This window comes from Panthera uncia (assembly GCF_023721935.1).
Source record: "Panthera uncia isolate 11264 chromosome A1 unlocalized genomic scaffold, Puncia_PCG_1.0 HiC_scaffold_16, whole genome shotgun sequence".
Taxonomy (NCBI): Eukaryota; Metazoa; Chordata; class Mammalia; order Carnivora; family Felidae; genus Panthera; species Panthera uncia.
The window spans coordinates 68,639,426-68,660,224 of record NW_026057576.1 but is presented as its reverse complement, the minus strand read 5'-3'; the positions used below and the strand labels follow the sequence as shown (position 1 = coordinate 68,660,224).

General features: G+C 36.5%; 1 protein-coding gene across 5 annotated transcripts in view; it reads right to left on the bottom strand.

The window, feature by feature from the left end:
• The window catches only part of PCCA (propionyl-CoA carboxylase subunit alpha), a 483,211-nt gene that overhangs the window by 228,232 nt on the left and 234,180 nt on the right, over positions 1 to 20,799 (bottom strand). For all 5 annotated transcript variants that reach the window (XM_049647162.1, XM_049647163.1, XM_049647160.1 and 2 more), the window contains 2 exons: positions 16,734 to 16,828; positions 13,697 to 13,847 (listed from right to left, as the gene is read on the bottom strand). In XM_049647162.1, coding sequence (XP_049503119.1) covers positions 13,697 to 13,847; positions 16,734 to 16,828 — 246 coding nt within the window. The remainder of the gene's footprint in view (positions 1 to 13,696; positions 13,848 to 16,733; positions 16,829 to 20,799) is intronic.

Here is a 20,799-nt window from a genome sequence, read left to right as displayed (position 1 = left end):
AAAAAAAAAATTAAAAAAAAAAAAATAAAAAAAAAAATAATCAAAAAGGTCAACTTCTGCCCATATCTAAAATGTCCCTTCTGGCAAAAATGTAATTTTACAAATTAGTTACAAATCCATTTTCCCTATTAATTTATCCTAATTGCATCAATTATTCTTTCAATCAACACTCTAACTTCAAAGAAGACCGAACTCTTTTAGTATGGACAATCCTGAATATTTTTAAAATCCAAAACTGCTCTGAAATTAGAATATGGTATTTGTCAGTTACAGTCAATTCTTAGAAATCAGAATTTGGATTGCAATAATTCTTAATTTTTAAATAAGTGAAATAACAAAGAGGAAAAATCAATTTAGAGTTTCTAAAATCCTTCTGCAATATAAAGATACCACATGGTGCAGAATTATCTGATGGGAGGTGGGGGTGTCTCGTCTCCATAGAATCTCATCAATTCCACTTCACTTTCTCTTCCATCCCATTGTGAAAGTAGATTCTGATTTCACTGTGGCAATCACATATGAGCAACTGACTAAAATCTAACAAAAGTGGGAGAATTCAGCTGTCTTTTCTTAAGGATATGGAATAGGCAGCCAGCTGACCACACCTGGGCGTTCACTACTGTAAGATATTATTCCTGTCTACTTGACAGTGTTCCAGTTCTTATCATCTTTGTAGACTACATAAAGGCTGTCTTCCCAAAGAACTAAAATCTATAAACAACCTACGCTTGGAAATTAGCAATTATACACACACACGAATTTGCAAAGGTATATTCAGGGTCCTAACATTAATCTTCTAGAAAAAGGTCTAAGCAAAAATAACGTATGAATGTAACAAACACTTTTACCCATCAGCTTCATTTTTACATTTCCAAGTCTTCTTCTAGTCTCCTAGTCTCTTGCACAAATATCCTTATGATAAAAAGATACCTTTCAAAGTGGTTTATTGCAAGTATATTTGTTCATTTGCAACAATGTTTCTGCAGTTAACAGACAAAAGAATAATTTAAAAAGTTATTAATTTGTGGCTCAGTTTGCCATTTGAAAAAAATAACTACTGACAAGCTTTCCTAATAATGACAATAGTAATAGTAAACACGTTAACCACATTTAACAAACATAGCATGCAGAATATCATGGTGAAATTCTCAGGAAGAAGGAGTGTTTAGTCTAAATCAGGCACTTTTCTGAGCATTTTAAATGCATTAACTCATTTAATGCCCATAATCCTATAGAGCACATGCTACAGTTACTGTCCCTTTATAGATGCAGGTAATGAAGCATAGCAAAGTTAAGGAACTTCCTCATAGTCCTACAACCAGGAAGGAGTAGAGCTAGGATTTACTTGCGCTAATCAGAATAGAGGATGTTTGCAATTAATGAAAACAATGAATAAAGGACTTGCCCATTAGTCAGCTATAGCTGTTATGAACCATTTTAGGGTCTAGAACCTCACTAGATTTCTCTCTAGAAAAGCATGCATCCAATTTCAGAGGGTCCACAGATTCCTCCAAAGCTGCTTAACGATATCCAGGTAACCCTGGTTAAATATTTCTGCTTTGGAAGATGGCCAAACCAGCACCGCTCCACTCCAAATCCCATGGTCTCTATTTCCCCCAGAGTCAGTGAGCAGTTCAGGATACTGCAAACAGTGATGAAGAGCAGGTGGCTGTGGTCTCCCGTGGGCTGGGGGACACCTGGAGGCCAGCTTCAGAGATCCCCAGGAAAAGATATGAAAGAAGAGGTCAGGGAGACAGCTTGGCCTGCAGAGATCTATGCTGCCAGAAAACAAAGTCGCTAAAGGCTCCAGGAGAGTCCCTGATCACTCGGCTAACAAGTCTGAGTAGTGAATGAATATTAGCTGGATTCTCCTGGAGACGAAGAGAACACGAAGAGATATATGCTCTTCCTGACCTCAGGAGTAGATAAGGCTGTGTCTTCAACCACTCGAAGGACTGCTGCCACTTTGAATATTACAACAAACAGAACTCAGTAGTGAACCCAAAATCAACTACAGTAAAGCCACGGGAGGCAGCTTACCCATCAGGGACAGGCCAATCATTCAGAATAATGACTATAGATACCTAGTGAAACAGAGCAGCTGAGGAACAGGAGGAAAAAAAAAAGCAATGGGGCATTTAGAAACTTCAAGGGTAGTAACACATGCACACATACCCCCATGCTCAAGGGGAATTTCTGGGATAAAATAACACGATTTCCCAACTATGCAACTTAGTTGAATACTTTAAGGAAAAGATGTAGCCATTAGAACTCGAATTAGAAGCCTGGAAGAGCAACATAAATATCAAATAACAGAACACAAGAGCACCTGTTTGGCTCAGTCAGTTAAGTGTCCAACTTTGGCTCAGGTCATAATCGCTCGTGAGTTCGAGCCCCACGTTGGGCTCTGTGCTGACAGCTCAGAGTCTGGAGCCTGCTTCAGATTCTTTGTCTCCCTCTGTCTCTCTGCCCCTTCCCTTCTCACACTGTCTCCCTCAAAAATAAATGTTAAAAAAATTTTTTTAAATTAAACCCTTTAAACAAGACAAAGATATGATATAATGATACAAGGTACACAATGCAAGTAAAATGTCATAAACATATACCTACCATACACAGATATAGATATATAGATAAATATGCAAAGTAAACATTGCTTAAAATGCAAGGACAACTTGCTGCAGAATGAATATAGATGTACACTGAAGTAGTAACAGATGAAATTACATAATGTCTGAGATTTTTGTTAAAATACTCCATCTAAAAGGGACAAAAGCAAGGCTTATATAAAACAATATGAGCAAAGTAAACACAAAGCTAGGTTACAGATTCACGGGACTTTACCATACCACTCTTGCTCTTCTTAGGACTTTGTATGTTTGACAATTTCCATGCATAAAAGAGACAGAAAAACTGACACATGGAGGAAGAAAAAGAAGGAAGGGATGGGGGCGGGTGGGGAAGGAAAGAAATAAGAAAGACGGAAAGAGCCAAGGAAAGAAATGCAAGAAGGTCCTGAATGCAAGAATTTTTAGAGCAGTGAAACTACTCTGCATGACACTGTAATGGTGGATACATGTCATCAAATATTTGTCAAAACCCACTGAATGTACAACACCAAGAATGAACCCTAATGTAAATTACTGGTTAATAACAATGTGTCAACACTGGTTCATCGATTGTAACAAATATACCACACTAATACAAAACATTAATAATAGGGGGAACTAAGGCTGGATGGGTAAAAGGGTATATAGGAACTCTTTGTACTTCCTACTCATCTTTCTGTAAACCTAAAACTTCTCTAAAAGATAAAATATATTTTTATTTACTTACTTATTTTTGAGAGAGAAGGTGAGGGAGGGGCAGAAAGAGAGGGAGAGCAAGAATCCCAAGCAGGCTCAAGGCTGTCAGCATGGAAACCAATACAGGGCTCAATCCCATAAACCGTGAAGGTCATGACCTGAGCCAAACACTTAACCAACTGAGCCACCCAGGCATCCCTGTTTTTTTAAATTATGATGAGAAATTCTACGTATCTCTTTCTAAATCAAATAGATCCAATAAAAAAAAAAAGAACTCGGGCACCTGAGTGGCTCAGTTGGTTAAGCATCCAACTTCAGCTCAGGTCATGATCTCATGGTTCATGAGTTTGAGCTCCACATCAGGCTCTGCGCTGAGAGATTGTCTCCCTTTCTCTCTGCCTCTCCCCTGCTCATGCTCTCTTACACACACACACAAAATAAATAAATACACTTAAAAAGTATTTTAAAAAATCTAGAAGAACATGAATAAATCATTAACCTTCAATAATCTTGATTATGAATAGATCATATTACCTCATAAAGTATTGACAGTCTACCACAAAAGGAATTAGAAAGTTGTTTAAAGACCTACCACTGAGAAAGATACCAATACAAATGGATTCACATCTGAGTTTTAATATTTAAGGAACACATATTGCCTATTACCTATACAATATTCTCACAGTTTCAAAAAATACATATAATATTAAGTCTCGTAAAGACAGTATTTAAAAAAATAAAAATTCAAAATCATTATAATTAGCTCACAAAATCCAGTAAAACACCAAAAGGAAAATCATTATGTCTAATTAAAATTTATTATAGGAATATAAAGCAAAAGTATCAAAAGAATTCACAATGTTAATAAAAGATAAAAGCTATTTTTCCTTATTAGTAGTAATTGGTAGACAACTAACAGTTTTGGCCACAACTAGAGACAAAGGTAAGATCTTGCAAATTTCTAGAGGGAGAATTTTTTTTTTTAATTTTTTAAATATTTATTTTTGAAGGAGAGCGAGACAGAGCCTGAGCAGGGGAGGGGCAAAGAGAGTGGGAAACACAGAATCCGAAGTAGGCTCCAGCCTCTGAGTTGTCAGCACAGAGCCTGATGCGGGGCTCGAACCCACGAGCTGTGAGATCATGGCCTGAGCTAAAGTCAGACACTTAACTGACTAATCCACCCAGGCGCCCCAAGAGGGAGAAAAATTTTTTAAACAAATGGTCAAGAATCAGAATACATCTCAATATCAAAAGTCGAAACTAAAAGAAAGCCGAAAAAGGTCTTCAAGACACTAACAGAAAGTTAATTCTAATCCAGAATTCTATACTCAAAATTCTAGAAAAAAACACAGGAGAAAGTCTTTGTGACCTCAGGTTAGACAAAGAATGCTCAGGTACGACACCAAAAGCACAATCCATAAATGAGGAAAAAATAGTAAACTGGGCTTTAATGAGTAAAAAACTTATGTTTCAAAAGACACCATTAAGAAAATAGAAAGACAAGCCACAAACTGGGAGAAAATACCTAGAAATTGCATATCTGTATCAAGAATGTATAAAGAATTCTTACAGGGGCAGCTGGCTGGCTCAGTTAGTGGAGTGTGCAACTCTTGATCTCAAGGTTGTGAGTTTGAGCCCCACGTTGGGTGTAGAGATAACTTAAATAAAATCTTTAAAAAAAATAATAATTCCACAGCTCAGTAATAATAAGGTAAACCAATTTAAAATTAGGCAAAGGATATGATTAGACGCTTTAACTAAAGGAGATAACATGACTGACCAATAAGCACCCAGAGATTTGATATCACTAAGCATTAGGGAATAGCAAATTAAACCCCAAAGAGATAGCATTTTGTATCCACTAGAATGGCTATCATGAAAAAGACAATTAAAAAGTACCTATTCAGAAGGATATGGAAATGTAGAGAAACTGAAACTCTTACACATTATTCATGGAAATGTAAAATGGTGCAGCCACTTTACAGCTGTCCAGACAGCTGGACAGTTTGATAATTTACCACACAACAAACAATTCCATTCTATGTATCTACCCAAGAGTAATTAAATAATTTGTCCAAACTCTTATACCTCAATCATCATAGCAGCATTATTCACAATAGCCAAAAAGTGGACGCAATTAAAATATCCACAAACTTATAAGTAGGGAAGTAAAATATAGGATATCCACACAATGGAATACTATTCAGCAATTAGAACAGACTACTGAAACACACTACACCATAAATAAACCTCAAAAACATGCTAAGAAGTCAGACACAAAAGACCATATATTGTTTGATCTCACGTATACAAAGTGTCCAGAAATATAAAATATGGAAACTACAGAAACAAAGTAAATTAACAGTTGTCTGGGAGTGGGGATGTAAAAAGGAATGACTACAGGGGCACCTGGCTAGCTCAGTCATTAGAGTATCCAACTCTTGATCTCGGGGTCGTGAATTTGAGCCCCACATTGGGTGTGGAGATTACTTTAAAAAAATAAAATCTTTTAAAAAAAGAAAAGAAATGGCTTCAAATGTGCACAGGTAACTTTATGGGGTGATAGAAATGTTCTATAGAATGATTCTGATGTTAGTAGCACAACTCTGTATATTTATTTAAATTTTACTGACTTGTCTTAGTCCGTTTGGGACGCTGTAACAGAATAACATGGACTGAGTGGCTTATAAAAAACAGAAACTTATTTTTCACAGTTCTGAGGTTGGGAAGTCCAAGACCAAGGTGCCAGCCAATTCAATGTCTGATGAGAGTCACTTTCCAATTCATACATGGGAGTCTTCTTTCTCACTGTCCTCACATGACAGAAGGGAGAAGGTTGCTCTCTAGGGTCTCTTTTACGAGGTCACAAATTCCATTAGTGAGGCCTCCACCCTTGTAACCTAATCATCTCCCCAAAGCCTCACCTCCAAATACCATCACCTTGGGAGTTATGTTTTAACATACGAATTTTGGAGGGATACAAACATTCACTCTACTGAGTTTGTATACTTAAAATGGATGAATGTTACGATATGCACATTACACCACAATAAAAACTATTGGGTTTTTTCCCCACAATAAGTTAATACAGAGTCATCTGCACTCATGCAAATTCTCATATAATTTAGGTCCTGTGCACTAGTTCTTAGGAAGCTACCTTTTAAAGATGTGTTCCAGGAAAAAAGGGAATAAACGAATGTTTACGACAAAAATGCAGGAGAAAAGAGATCCAAAAAAGGGAAGTGTAAGGAATCTTCAAGACAAAGTAGGGAAATCTCAGCTAAAAAGTCAAAATGCAAATGTAGAAGGCAACCAGTCCAGACTACAGTAAGTCAAAAGGAACCAACTATTTCTACCAAAAAGTAAAACTGACAGAAAACTCAATGTGCTTGCAAATACTCAAACATGGGACAAGTTTTTGGATAAATAAGTGATAGGCACACAGAAAACTAAGCAAACAAAGACAATTTTTAACAGTAAAGAAAAACTGGTGCAAGAAAGTGAAAGTAATCTTAGGTGACAACAGGACTGCTGTGAATAGTGTTCACACTGTGGTCATAATAAAATCCCAAACACTGAGCTAACCCAAATAATGACATAGTAGACTAGAAAGATGGGAAATGTGCATTTGTGCAGAGGGTGTGGACAAAGTGAGACGCTGACAGAAGAAAATGGGAAATCAAGAAAGACCTGTGTACATGTAGTGATTAAGAAGATATAAAAAATATTAAAAGAATCAGCTAAATTAATTCGAATTGGTCAGAGCCATCAATACGAGGCTCCCCTGTGAGGGAGGGGCAATAACTGTCCCTAAACAAAAGCAAAGAACAAGCAAGAGCTTTCCTCCTGCTCTTCTTTCCCTAGCAGCACTGGCTGTTCCCTCCCTACAGCTATAGTTCCCCACACAGATCAGTTTAAAGAGCCTTCTCTCTTCCAAGTGATTTCTCATCTCTCCTTTCTCTATTTCCTTTTCCTCTTTCTTTCTTTCTGTTTTCTTAGTGAATTTTGGTAGTTACTCAAGGGTTGGTATTGGATCAAAAGTCCAGTAACATGCTAATTCAGCTATCTCAAACCCCAGAATTTTATACCCAGGTGAAAGGAAATTTTTCAGTTATAAACACAACCTTACCACCTATCTAAGAACTCAGAAAATACACCATGGATACCTCTCAAAAATAAGTTCTTGGTTTTAAAAGAAAGAAAAAGAAGAACATATAACCATAAGATGAATCAAAATGAAGAACTGATTAATCATGAGGCTATGGAAAGATGCTGCTGGTGACCATAAAAACAAGTTAAAATACAAAAAGGGAAGACACTAGGAGAGTTCTGCTACAGAAATGTTACAGTAATATAAAATAATAAAAATAGCAAAAATGAAGAGTTAGGGGGAAAAGACAGCAGAATTAAATATAAATATGCCAATTTCCATTCATTTTTGTAAAAGGGAAACAATATATTCTTTCAAATTAAAGTATGAAGAAATATGATGACAAAAACATAAATGGTTTTAATAACCATTTTTCTTATTAAGAACATCTTTTAAGGACTTAATATCTCTGGAAAATTAGAAACATTTATCTAATAGTTCAGCAATTTCATCATTTTAATCTTTTTCTTTGGTTAAATATAAACGAAATAAGTGAATTCTAAAACATCATATAAAAAAATAAGAGTAATGAGAAAGGAACAGTCCTGCTGGATATTGTGTTATAACACAGAGATATAACATCCCAAACCGTGTGGTACTAGCACATGATTAAACAGAAAGGTTAAAAAAGAAAACAGATCTACATACATATGAGAATTCATGATATAATTAAGGTGACTTCCAATTACTACATAAAAGAAAAATTATTCAAAGATGGTTGTGACAATCAGGTAGCCATTTTTTAAATAGATAAAATCAGGGGCGCCTGAGTGGCTCAGTCGGTTAAGTGGCCGACTTCGGCTCAGGTCATAATCTCGCAGTCCGTGAGATCGAGCCCCGCGTCGGGCTCTGTGCTGACAGCTCAGGGCCTGAAGCCTGTTTCGGATTCTGTGTCTCCCTCTCTCTGACCCTCCCCCGTTCATGCTCTGTCTCTCTCTGTCTCAAAAATAAATAAACGTTAAAAAAAATAATAAAAAAATAAAAAAAAAGATAAATAGATAAAATCAAATTTCAGATGAAGTGAAAACTTCACCAGGAAAGATGAAATAAGTACTAAAAGAAAACATGTAAGAAAAATATTTAATTTATGAATGAGTAGGAAAAGCCTAAGTATGTTATAACACCAAAAATAAGATATTTAAAATGCAACTGTAAGACTTAAAACAAAAAATATCTACATAGGAAGAAAAAACAATATACCAAGTCAAAGAGGCAAGAGGTGAAGAAGGAAAAATAACAAATCACACCTGGTTTTGTTTTGTTTTAATCCACATTTATTTGGTAATCTTGCCAAGAAACAAATGGTTTGTAGATGGGAGAAGAAACCAATTATTTAGTCATAGAACATGTTAGCACTATTCCCCACATCTCAATTCCATATAAGGCAATGTGATAAAGGCCTTATTTCCCTGCGCATGCAGAAGAGTAAGAAGCACAGGAGAGGAACCCCAAAACTATTAAATTCAGGGCTTATGTAAGAGTTGATGCCATATCTGCCCTTCCTTGACCCTGAGGAGAGTGAGCCAACCTGGCTCTAATGTACACCTATCTTTCTGAGGGAAGGGGAAATTCAAATGGCTCTGAGGAAAAATAAGACTCTCTCCAGTTCTGTCTTAAAGTTGCTATCCTTCGGGGCGCCTGGGTGGCTCAGTCGGTTAAGCGTCCGACTTCAGCTCAGGTCACGATCTCGCGGTCCGTGAGTTCGAGCCCCGCGTCGGGCTCTGGGCTGACGGCTCAGAGCCTGGAGCCTGCTTCCGATTCTGTGTCTCCCTCTCTCTCTGCCCCTCCCCCGTTCATGCTCTGTCTCTCTCTGTCTCAAAAATAAATAAAACGTTAAAAAAAAAATTTTTTTTTTTAAAAAGTTGCTATCCTTCAATCTAGGCACGAACGGTCTTTCTTTGACTAGAAAGCCCTCACTCTAGGGGAGCTCCTGGGTGGCTCAGTTGGTTGAGCGGCTGACTCGGTTTTGGCTCAGGTCACGATCTCACAGTTTGTGGGTTTGAGCCCCGCATTTGGCTCTGTGCTGACAGTGAGGAGCCTACTTGGGATTCTGTCTCTCCCCCTCTCTCTGCCTCTCTAACAAAATAAATAAGTAAACTTAGAAAAAAAAAAAAAAAGGCAAGCCCTCACTCTATAGAAAGGTGAAAAATATTCACAGAGCATTGCTTCCTCTTAATATCACAAATGCCTAATTGCCTAAAAAAAATAAAGGACACCTACAATAACAAAAGGCTAAGGATCTAATAGTCAATTCAAAGAAAAGGGAATGTGAATCAGTATGTGAAGAAAAATTCAACCTCACTCATAAGAAGGAAAATGAAAATGAGATGCTATTTTTCACTATTAGACAAAGGCAGAAAGTCAAAGATCCTTTTGGTCAGGGAATAAAGAAATAAGCTCTCCTATAAAAGATACCAATAATACTTAACTAAATTACTAAAGCTCACATTTCCCCAGCAATTCTACTTCCACATGTGCAAAATGATGATGTACAGGATCATTCATAATCGCAATATTTGTGATAGCAAAATCCTGGAAAAACTGCCAACAGGAAACTGGTGAAATTCTAGGACTGTACAGCTACAACTAAATGTTAAAAATCATAAAAAAAGAAGATAATGCTTTAAGTTAGATATGGAACACTACCAAAGATGCGTTGTTAAGTAAAACAAAGGATGCTTCCAGAGGAAAATTAAATGGTTGAAATAAAAACGTGGTATGGAGAGTTATTTTTCCAATGTATACTCTTTTGAACCATTTGGAATTTTGTTAAACCAAATATTGCCAATTCTTAGTTTTATCATTAAGATACGAAACTAAAACTATTCAAGCAGAATTACATACAATTTCGTTAATTAAAATGGCATTTTAACAAAATCACGTTTTTTGGTCTTCCGTAAGGAGAGAAGGAAACATCTATACAGGTATGTGTGTGTGAGTAGATGTATATGTGAGCTTCTACTACAGGAAATGAGACATTTCAAGCAAAAGGAATGACATGATAAAGGTACACAGAGGTAACACAGAATAGCACACTTGGGAAAGAAAGGACTCTCTCCTAACTAGTATATCAAGAATAACAGTGGCAGGAAAGAGGACTCTGAGGGAAGGTGGAGAATACAGAAAAAAGGAACCGTAATGGGGAAGCATTTGAATTTTTTCATTAAGCAACAGAAAACTAATGACTGTGAAAACAATCAAACATATACAAGGACAGCATAGATAATTCTGACATATAAATTCTGACCAGACTGAGAACAAAGCCAGTCAACTGAACCAAGCATTCATGCACCAAAAGTGGTGACTTTCTCAGTGTCGCACCTCTTTAAGGAGAAACTATATTTGTATTTCAAATTTCGCTCCAAAAAAAAAAAAAAAAAAAAAAAAATCAAGCAATGTGATGCTACTCACATTTCTGTTAACCAGAAAAAAGCGTGTTAAGTTCTGAAGCTGGAAAAAGTGATAGCCCAATCAAGATATTTCAAGGAAGAAAACAAAACAAAAAAAAAAAGAACACAGAAAATTATAGCCCTCCAGGCTCAAAATGAAACACTAATTAGAGATAACATGTATCTTAGAAGATAAAGAATTTGGTGAATGTGCCTTAAGTATTATAATTTAAGGTTAGTAAAGAAATTTGAAAGAGAAAATCTATTACAAGAACATTTGAATTGTTTAAATATCAGAAAGAAGTCTCTGAAATATGTAAGAATGGCTTTCTGAATACGATGAAATTCAAGGTTCTTTTTTCATGTTCCCATTCAGTTACAGCTTCCACCAAGAAATATCCCAACACACATGCTTCTAGAAAATCAAAATTAATTTGTCTGATAACTGACAGGATTACAGTCACTGGAAGTCAACACACATAAAAAAATAATAATAAAACATTAAATGGGAAAGACAAATGGATGAAAGTGTGATATTAAATAGCATAAAATTAGGTACTATCAGATATAATAGGATAAAACTTGTCACAAAATTAATTTTTTAAATTCATTTATAATTTTTTTCTGGGAGTACCAGAACAGAACTTGCTGACAAGCTATCTAAGACATAAACTGTAAACATAAGTAGTTAATGACTTTGATCAACTGCATAGCATCATTTGACATAATACCAACTTTCAGAGGTCTTATACCAAAACAACCATGGGGGGGCCAACTTGGAAAACCTTTCGGATTGAGATAGATGAGCCAGGAACAAATAAAACACACGCGCGTGCGCACGCGCGCACACACACACACACGAATAAAGTGTCCTGAAGACAACACTTGTTTTTAATTTTGTAAATTCTGATAATTACCCTAAACAATCTAGTAGCTCTTGCGTCTGTAATAAAATACAAATGTCTTCTGGTCACTTTAAATTCCCTTCAGAAATCATATTACAAACTAGTATTCCCATCATGATATGATAAAGTCTCCATTTTAATAAAAAACGTGATTTCCCAGCTAATTATCTAATTAGACATACTTCGTTACAAAGACATTATTTTTAATCAAAATCAAATTAATCTCCAAAACACAAAATTTTGTCACTCTTAAAGGTATTCACACCAATAAACTACAGGCTAAAAAAGTGATTTCAAACACAAGTATCTTAAGTTTTTAGCAACAACTGCTAAGGTAAATACATACACAAACTCAACAAATATTTACAACATTGGTCTGAAACGCATCTAGATACCATAAATTCTGCCATAATAAATGAAATCCAATCCCACAGTGTAATCTTATCATGTTGAAAAAAGAAGCAAGGTATAAAAAGTTACATATCACATGATCCTGGCTGATTCAGTCGGGATTCAGTCAGAATAGGAAATAGCTCTAGAAGGATGGAGAAGGGATCCTTAGAAGGGGAAGAAGTTGGGCAGGGGGTGTAAGAAGCTGGCATTTTGGTTCTTCAAGATCCATCTGATGCTTCCATGGGTTTTTGCTATAGTAATTTTTCAACTTTAAATTTGTGTTTTATGTACTTTTCTGAATGTGTATTTTAGTTTACAGCTTAAATAAAAGAAAAAGGGGAAGAAGGAATAAAAGCCACCAGTCCTCCTAGACCTTGACTGGAACAGAGGAAGTATGTCCCTAATGTCAAGAATTCCACCAGGAATGCAAGCTGGTGCAGCCACTCTAGAAAACAGTATGGAGGTTCCTTAAAAAACTAAAAATAGAACTACCCTACGACCCAGCAATTGCACTACTAGGCATTTATCTAAGGGATACAGGTGCTATTTTGAAGGGACACATGCACCCCCATGTTTACAGCAGCACTATCGACAACAGCCAAAGTATGGAAAGAGCCCAAATGTCCATCGATGGATGAATGGATAAAGAAGATGCGGTATATATATACAATGGAGTACTACTCGGCAATCAAAAAGAATGAAATCTTGCCATTTGCAGCTATGTGGATGGAACTGGGAGGGTATTATACTAAGTGAAAATAGTCAATCAGAGAAAGACAAAAATCATATGACTTCACTCATATGAGGACTTTAAGAGACAAAACAGATGAACATAGGGAAGGGAAACAAAAATAATATAAAAACAGGGAGGGGGACAAAACAGAAGAGACTCATGGAGAACAAACTGAGGGTTACAGGAGGGGTTGTAGGAGGGGGGCTGAGCTAAATGGGTAAGGGGCACTAAGGAATCTGCTCCTGAAACCATTGTTGCACTATATGCTAACTAATTTGGATGTAAATTTTAAAAAATAAAAAATAAAACAAGTTAAAAGAAAAAAAAGAAAAGGAAAAAAAAAGAGTTCCAGGGTGGCAGCCTGACTTCTCAACCCCATCATGGTGGCAGTTCCTTTAGAAGCCAGGCTGGTTGGTCTAGTTCTAAGAGCCATTCCTGAAAGTTACTCTAGGGACCCTTCCTCCCTCCATCTCTTCCAAAGATTTGTAAGCACTTAATCCCTTTCTGTTTATCACACCCACAGCAGTTCTCTCAACAGGACATGAACCCTGACTAATACAGGTCATCAAGAGAGGTTAGGGGAAAAAACCCAAGTGAAATTCCCAATATGGCATATTAACGGTAACAAAGCAGAAGGCCTAGACACTGACCATTAAATTACCCTGTTACTTATCTATCATTCCCAACACATGTCTTAGCACAAGCATAAACATGAAATCTTTAGGACTTTATGAAGTTGACTTGTAAGTTTCATGAAAACAAAAATGGGTGGGAGAAGAGGGTCAAGTATAGAGGCGTGGTGAGGAATGAAAAACAGTTACCTGGAGTCTCGTATTCATTTCCAAAAAATAAAAATTCTTCTTTGAGTCCACAAGGAATTCTACGGTTCCAGCAGAGGAATATTTTACTGCTTTGGTGAGAGCTACGGCTTGTTCTCCCATCGCTCTTCGAGTCTCAGAATCCAGAAAAATGCTGCCAATACAGAAAGATTAATCAACATTTTGAACAAAAGTAATCTTTTGTGTGCACCGTATAAAAATTTTCTTAGAGTTTACTCAGGTTATGATCTCTATCAATTTAAGATTTTATATTATATGCTTTACAAGTGTTTATAACATGTGCTTTTTGTGTTATTAAGCCTAACATGTTTAAATAAGTCAGCTTCAGATTTTTCATAAAACTAATATTTGAACTTTCCACATTATGCTGCAACTTCCATCAGTTTTCGCACAAGTAGTTGTTTCCAACTAGTAAAACTTAAACACATATATTCAAATCTACGCAAGCTAAAATTGGGAGATGTGCCTTCAGTGAAAGGCGAAAGATTTATGCGATTTGAAGAGAAACCAGAGCATGAGATGTGCCTTCAGAAGAACACGTGTGGTGGATGAACTACCTTCCGGCATGTGTTACAGCACTGCCGACTGGGGCTATGAGATCAGTATTAATGAACCAACAACATGCATTTAGCAAGGTGTCTTTCAACAGGAACACACATAAAACAAGGTTATGTCAGGACATTTTCATCAAGGTTATGTAGGGATTAAAATGACCCAACTAGAGGCTCACAGAACGTAACTCTGGGTCTCCCCTAGGAACAATGCTTCAGTATTCACTAATTCAGTGTTCACAGGGACTCTATAAAACATAACTACCACATATAACAAGAACTCATTGTACATGTAATAAATCCTCAAAACTTTTGTTTCACAATACCAAAATAACCCTCCAGCAGGCAAATAAACCTGAAATGTCTTCAATAAACCGTAAAGAAGTAAAAAATACTCAGAGCGATAAGCAACCTCATCACTGCACTCAAAACACAGCAGTAAAGTCAAAATCTAGAAACTGAAACCTACATATTACACTTACTTTACTTTTTCACAAATAATAATACACAAATACCTATCAAGTATAATGATCAGTTCCCATTTTTTTTGTTTGTTTTTGTTTTCTTTTTGCTTCCTATGGCTTTAAATTTTCCTTTTTTCTCTCAATGAATAGGTGAGTTCAAACAAAAACTTACATTTCCAGAGAAAGAGAGAGAAATGCAACAAAAATAATGATTCAAGTTTCCTAGTCTGTGAAAGGTTTTTCCCCCCACTCAACCTGAGTGAATTTTAAATAAAAAATTAGTTATATTAGAAGCAATAAGAAGATAGCACCAAATTATAAAAGCAGTGTGTCAGAGACTACTATTATTCTACCAGGAATCCTTGTCCCCTTCTACACAACTAGAAGAATTTTAGCAGGACACACAGTTACTTAATTTAAAAAAGACTTTTCCCGGGGTGCCTGGGTGGCTCAGTCGGTTAAGCATCCGACTTCGGCTCAGGTCATGATCTCACGGCTTGTGGGTTTGAGCCCTACATCAGGCTCCTGGAACCTGCTTCCGATTCTCTCTCTCTGCCCTTTCCCTGCACATGTGCGCATGCGCACTCTCTCTCTCTCTGTCTGTGTCTCTCTCTCAAAAATAAACATTAAAAATTAAAAAAAAAAAAGACTTTTCCCAACTTCCCAGCAAAGTGCCTAACTCCAGATCACCACCAAGTTAGCACGGGTAAATTTAGGGATCCTTCCTAAAGATACAGATAAACATTGCTTTTGCCTTTTCTTCTTCCTTCCTTCTTACATCCTGATCCTGGGCCATGAGACAGGGGTAGGCCATGTGCAGGCTGCAGTGGGCTGTTCTTCAAGCTAAGCGTCCCAAGAAAACAGAAGTGGAAGCTGGCAGTTTCTTAAGGCCCCTTCAGGCAGCATCACTTCTACACAGTCTATTGCTCAAACAGTCACAGAACACAAAACCAGGGGGAAGGTACACAGATCCCTACCCCTACTCCTCAACAGGAGAAGTGGCAAAAAACTTGGGAACCATGTTTTAAAACCACTATACTATACCATATATTTAAAAACCAGGGGCACCTGGGTGGCTCAGTCAGTTAAACGCCCAACTTTAGCTCATGGCTCTTGAATTTGAGCCCCGCGACGGGCTCTATGATGACAGCTCAGAGCCTGGAGCCTGCTTCGGATTCTGTGTCTCCTCCTTTCTCTGCCCCTCCCCTTCTCATGCTCTGTCTCTCTCCTTAAAAGATAAATACACGTTAAAAGTAAATAAATAAAAACCATTATAATTGAAGTAGGATTTGCTTTTTGCCATTACCCTGTGATTAAAAATCTGCTCATAGCCACATCTACTTTTTACAGAAACTATACACATATATCAAGGCACACTGGCTATGACAAAGTTATAATTGGCTATACTCCTTATCGCCTGGTTATTAAAAATAACAATGTACACTCAAGTGGGATTTTTAAGGACTAAGAGACAACTTGGATATATACAAATACCAACCTAGCATCAAATTAGACATGAAGTTCCATGAAATTGCTATATTCAACACATCTAAAGGTGGCTTGGAGAAGTGCCTGAAAGAGTGCTGATAAATCAAGAAATCTCTAAAAATTATGCTCCAGAAGCCTCTTCATGGTAAGATAAATTTAAAAACTTCAGGATCACCTTTATGAAACTTTCACCAACAGAAGATCCTGGACATTCCACATGACTGGAAACACTAGCAGGGTCTATTCCCTAGAAGCCTGTGGAAGTCATAGCTGGCTATCCACCCAACTCTCTCCTCTAACAAAACCCCACCTTGTTTCCCAAGAACTCTCTCACGTGTCATGCACTAAGTACTGAGGAAGATGAAGTGGCAAATTCTTAATTATAAAAATATACATCAATAGAATCATACCATGTCTACCAAACTGCAATTAAAGCAATTTTAGCCAGTAAAATGGGAAAGGAATGTAAGAAACAAAATCAGTCTGTTATAAATGCTCACTGAGAGAAACTCTTACCTGGGTGCTTCCTCCACCACTTTCTGATTTCTTCGCTGAATTGAGCATTCTCTTTCATTGAGCCACAAAGCATTCCCATGTTTATCACCTAAAACCTGACAGAGTACACTGCTTGAAAAATTATACTGCCAAACCTATAGAGTATGTGCCCAATTAATGTTTTCACCATGCAACAACCATTGGTTTTTACCAAGCACACCTCACAGAACACATGTGCCTCTCAAATATGTTTCTCTTTTGGTTGATGTTAATAGAGGAAAACTATTTACAACCCCCAAAACTCACTAAAATGTTTTAAAAGACTTGAGGAAAAAATTCTCATGTTACATTTCCAATGTACTAGGGGAAATACCACATCAATTGTACAAATTTTGTGAAGGAAACTGAGTGTCAACAAAGGGGAATATATGTTCCAGGTATCAGTGATGCTTTAGGAAAACCATGACTGTTATCACAAACATCGGTTTGTTTTTAACATCATTAAATACCTGTTGGTCAAGAAATGCTATCTTATTTACATCCAATATGTAGTCTGTTATTTATATACGGATGTTTTTATGTGCTTTTTTTTGTTATAGAAAGTGATAAAAAGTCTGGGGTTACCATGTAACACATTATGATTTTTCCCATTTGTAATACTGAAAAATGAGCTGGAACTGCCAGATAAAATAACAGGATACCCAGTTGAATTTGAATTTTAAATAAACAACCAAAAATCTTAAAGAAAATAGGTCCCAAATACTTACTAGGACGTACCTTCACTTCAAAACAAAAACCAGTTTATCTGAAATTCAAATTTAATATGTATCTTATCAGCTAAATCTGGTAACCCTAAAACATGCTCTTGGTTAATATTTTTGGACAGAATGCTTGCTTTTAGGAACAGATTAATATATTTTCATGATTAAGAAGTAGATAACTATTATTGAATGCATATGTTAAGGTCACAGAAGTAAAAGCTACTCTAGAAGGCTTAGGCTAGGCAACAATTTTAACTCACTTCTCTGGGCAAGTCACTGTTTCCTTACGCATTATAAATAGCAGATAACATCATCTTAATATTTTATATGACTGCTGAAAATATAAAATCAAAAAAGATCATGGTTACAGCAAGTATAACAAACTATGAAATGAGTAGTTAACATATGAATGCAAACTTAAGTTTTAGGAATAAAACCTATCTAAATCTTAAGAATGATCCAAGCAAAGGAAAACACTGCAGTAATTAAATGTCAAAAAATTTGGAATTTGATTTTTAAGACTCAAAGGTGGCTGGCTGCATGAAGCATACCTGAAAAATAGTTTAACACTAAATTTATTCTACTTCTTTTCATTCTAGTTGACAAGGGAGTGAAAGCAGACCTTGCGTCCAAGAAATTAAGCCATAACCAAGAATTCTCAGAAATATTTCTAACTATAACAGATTAGATTCATATATAGAATCACATCTATTTTTCCCTGAAGTCTGTGTAGTCTCCTGGTTCTTTTTATAAAGTCTTGCCATTTCCTAAGCATTCAACAAAAATAATTTGACAAGGATTTATTCCACTAAATAAATGAAGAAACTAAGTGACCCGACAATCTAAATAAAAAGTGCTTGTAAGGGAAGTTAATCCTTAAATCCATCATGAATTTTTTTTTTTAAATGTAATCTCTACACCTAATGTGGGGCTCGAACTCAGGGCCCTGAGATCAAGAATTGCATGCTCCACTGACTGAGCCAGCCAGTTGCCCCCCATCATGATTTAAAAAAAAAAAAAAAAAACTTTTAATATAGCCCTTTACCAATGCTCAGGTACTCAATGTGGAAAAATCTCCCAGAAATACTGCCTACTGAAAAGTGCTTCATACATATCTATATGCATGTAAGCGACATACATATCTATACTTCACAGTCCATGGCAGGATATTCAAAAAAACAGTTAACAGTGCCTGCTTCTAGGGACAGAAACCAGGGGACTTGGAGACAAGGGTGAAAGGAATGCTCACTTTTCATTGAATGTCCCTTATAGCGTGCACAAATCACCTCATATAAACGCAAATTGAGGAAAATAAAAAACTTCCAAGCACAGATCAGATAGAGCAACATCTCTGTTACCTATTTAAGTAATTACTGTTACCTATTTAAAACACTTTCACCTATGTTTAAAATTATCACCTAGATTATATGCCATGGCTAATGAAAATAAAGGCTGATGTAGATATATAATTACTTAACACAACTTGACAAAGCTTTATAGAGTATTGGTAATGTGAAAGACATCGGCCTGGTTGTTGGAACCAAACGTGAATAAGACCTACTAACTGCCTTCAAGGACTTCTTGGTCTATTGGAAAAGTCAGACAAAGATAAAATAAATGGTATTCTAATAGCACAAATAAGTGACAGATGGGGAATACAAAGAAGGGGGAATTAATTTTGCCTGTAAGATCTTACAGGAAGGACAGCCTAAGTATCTCCCCTAAATTACAGACTTAAATATCCAACAGTCTACTTAGTACCTACACTTTGATATCTCAACTGTGATTTATCCAACATCACACCCTGATTTCCTCCCCAAAACATGCATCTCTCATAGTTTTTCCTTCCTCAGTAAAAGATAGTCCCAGTCTTCTAATTCCTCAGGCCCAAACCCTAAAGCCATCTTTGATGTCTTACACTTTTTCTTATACATCACATCTGATCTTTTAGAAAATCTAGTCTACCTTCACAGAGTATCCAGAATTCAATCACATTTCCTCACCTCCAATACCAACACCCTGGCCCAAGTTGCCATCATCTCTCACTAAGAATTACAACAACAAAAAATCTCCTATGAGAGCTCTCTACTTCAACTGCTGGTTTTCAAATACTAAATAAGAGCTGGGGCACCTGAGTGGCTCAATTAGTTAAGAATCAGACTCGGTTTCAGCTCAGGTCATGATCTCATGGTTAGTAAGTTTGAGTCCAGCATGGGGTTCTGTGCTGACAGCATGGAGCCTGCTTGAGATTCTGTCTCCTTCTCGCTCTACCCCTCCCCCACTTGGTCTCTCTCTGTATCTTTCTCAAAAAAAAAAAAAAAAAGTAACAGCCAATAAATACTGTGTGCCTAGTTTTTTTTTTTTTTTTAACCTTGTTGAATGGGGCTACTTATTGCAGTGTCATAGCCTTTCCTCCCACCATTGCAAGCTTGACAAGGAGGCATCAAACTGTCTTTAAATACAGAGGTCTCTGCATCAGGAGAACTGCTTTTAATGAACTGTACACAAGAAGTCTCATCCATAGCAGGGCCAAGTTTGAAAAAGAGATTCTGGTCTTGAAAGGAAGATGTTTATATTCTACTTATGGAAGGACATGATCATTAGGGCCTGAAGAATGGGTTGTGGTAGCTCATATCCAAAGATGGCCTTCACATTCAACAATATATTAAAAGAACCATTCACCATGAGCAAGTGGAATTTATTCCAGGGATGCAAGGATGGTTCAATATTCACAAATTAATCAATGTGATAACCACATTAACAAAATGAAAAAAAATCATATGATCATCTCAGCAGATACAGAAAAAGCATGACAAAATTCAACATCCATTCATGATAAAAACTCTTCAGGTGGGTTTAGAGGGAACGTACATCAGCATAATAAAGGCCAGATGCAAAAAATCCACAGCTAACACCATACTCAATGGTGAAAAATTAAGAACTTTTCTCAAAATCAAAAACAAGACAAGGATGCCCATTCTTGCCTCGTTTAGTCAACAAAATACTGTAAGTCCTAGCCACAGCAGTCAGGCAATGAAAGGCATCCAAACTGGTAAGGAAGAAGTTAAAATGTCACTATTTGCAGACACATGATACTATACATAGAAAACTCTAAAGACTCCACCAAAAACACTACTAGGAGTAATAAATGTATTCAGTAAAGGTGCAGGATACAAAATCAATATAGAGAAATCAGCCACATTTCCATATGATAATAATGAAGTAGCAGAAAGAGAAATTAAGAAAACAATTCCATTTATAATTGCACTAAAAAGAATACAATACTTAGGAATAAAATAACCAAGAAGATGAAAGATCTTTACTCT